The sequence below is a fragment of the Bison bison genome, unplaced genomic scaffold (assembly GCF_000754665.1).
Source record: "Bison bison bison isolate TAMUID 2011002044 unplaced genomic scaffold, Bison_UMD1.0 scf7180017849008, whole genome shotgun sequence".
NCBI lineage: Eukaryota > Metazoa > Chordata > Mammalia > Artiodactyla > Bovidae > Bison > Bison bison.
Genome location: NW_011479581.1, coordinates 1 through 1,258, shown reverse-complemented (window position 1 = coordinate 1,258; position 1,258 = coordinate 1). Strand labels below are relative to the sequence as shown.

General features: G+C 52.2%; 1 protein-coding gene across 1 annotated transcript in view; it reads left to right on the top strand.

The window, feature by feature from the left end:
• LOC104993212 (FACT complex subunit SSRP1-like) overlaps nt 1-1,252 on the top strand; it is a gene marked incomplete at its 3' end in the record, with an annotated part of 6,143 nt that extends 4,891 nt beyond the window's left edge. The window contains exons 5-7 of the mRNA XM_010846366.1: nt 36-236; nt 398-486; nt 1,181-1,252. Coding sequence (XP_010844668.1) covers nt 36-236; nt 398-486; nt 1,181-1,252 — 362 coding nt within the window. The remainder of the gene's footprint in view (nt 1-35; nt 237-397; nt 487-1,180) is intronic.
• Between the last annotated feature and the right edge of the window lie 6 nt (nt 1,253-1,258).

Here is a 1,258-nt window from a genome sequence, read left to right as displayed (position 1 = left end):
CTCTTGGGGAGAATGTGGAGCTTTGTGGGCAGTAGGTGGCTGACGGCCTCTGGGTTCCTACACAGGTGAAGAAGGGCAAGGACCCCAACGCCCCCAAGAGGCCCATGTCTGCCTACATGCTGTGGCTGAATGCCAGCCGGGAGAAGATCAAGTCAGACCATCCGGGCATCAGCGTCACGGACCTCTCCAAGAAGGCGGGTGAGATCTGGAAGGGAATGTCCAAGGAGAAGAAGGAGGTGAGGAGCCTCGGACAGGCAGCGTCGGGACCCTGGGATCTGATGGAGGCGGGTGGGCCCAGGGCTATGGTTCTGTGCTGGTTTTGCCTGCATTGGGGCAGGGGTCTAATATATATATATATTTTCCTGATTTTTTCATTCCCTGTGTGTGCGTGACTCAGGAGTGGGATCGCAAGGCTGAGGATGCCAGGAGGGAATATGAAAAAGCCATGAAGGAATACGAAGGCGGCCGTGGAGAGTCTTCCAAGAGGTGAGAGTTGGGAACAAAATGACCCAGGAGCTGCTTTTCTGGCAGATATTTTTGCAGTTCCAGGTTGAGAATTGGAGTGTTAACAGACACGCTTCTGACTGCAGTAGGGCAGTGCTGCTCAGATCGGGGTAGGCAGTTGCCCAGGTACGGGGAATGGGCTAGAGGATTTCTGAAAGTAACTTGGATAAATATGGCTCATTTTCCTAAGAGCCATATTTTCCTTCAATTTTATTTCAAGGGGTGGGGGAGATTAAAAATAATTACTATTACGGAGCATAAGTCACATGAATTTTAAAGGTAAAGTAACAGATGTTAGGAAGATCCCTTAGAGAAGGAAAGGGCAGCGCACTCCAGTATTCTTGCCTGGAAAGTGCCATGGACAGAGGAGCCTGGCGGGCTAGTCAGCGGTCTCTCAAAAGAGTGGGACACGACTTAGTGACTCACCAACAACAGACGTTGAGCAAGTTTTGCATATGGGGCTGCTTCAGGCTGTAGCCCCTGATCCTTCCTGTGATTCAGTTATGATGAGCTCCCCTGGGGCACTCAGGGCTGACACGCCTGGCTGTGTACGTTTAGCGTGAGCTGGGCAATGTGGCTGGGATTGGGAAAGGCCCTGTGAAAGCCAGGAGAGGTTCGGCCCTGATGATGTGGGGAACCTGAGGGCCCAGCACCCCCTTCCCTCTTGCTCACCTAGGGACAAGTCCAAGAAGAAGAAGAAAGTCAAAGTGAAGATGGAGAAGAAATCCACACCCTCCCGGGGCTCATCATCGAA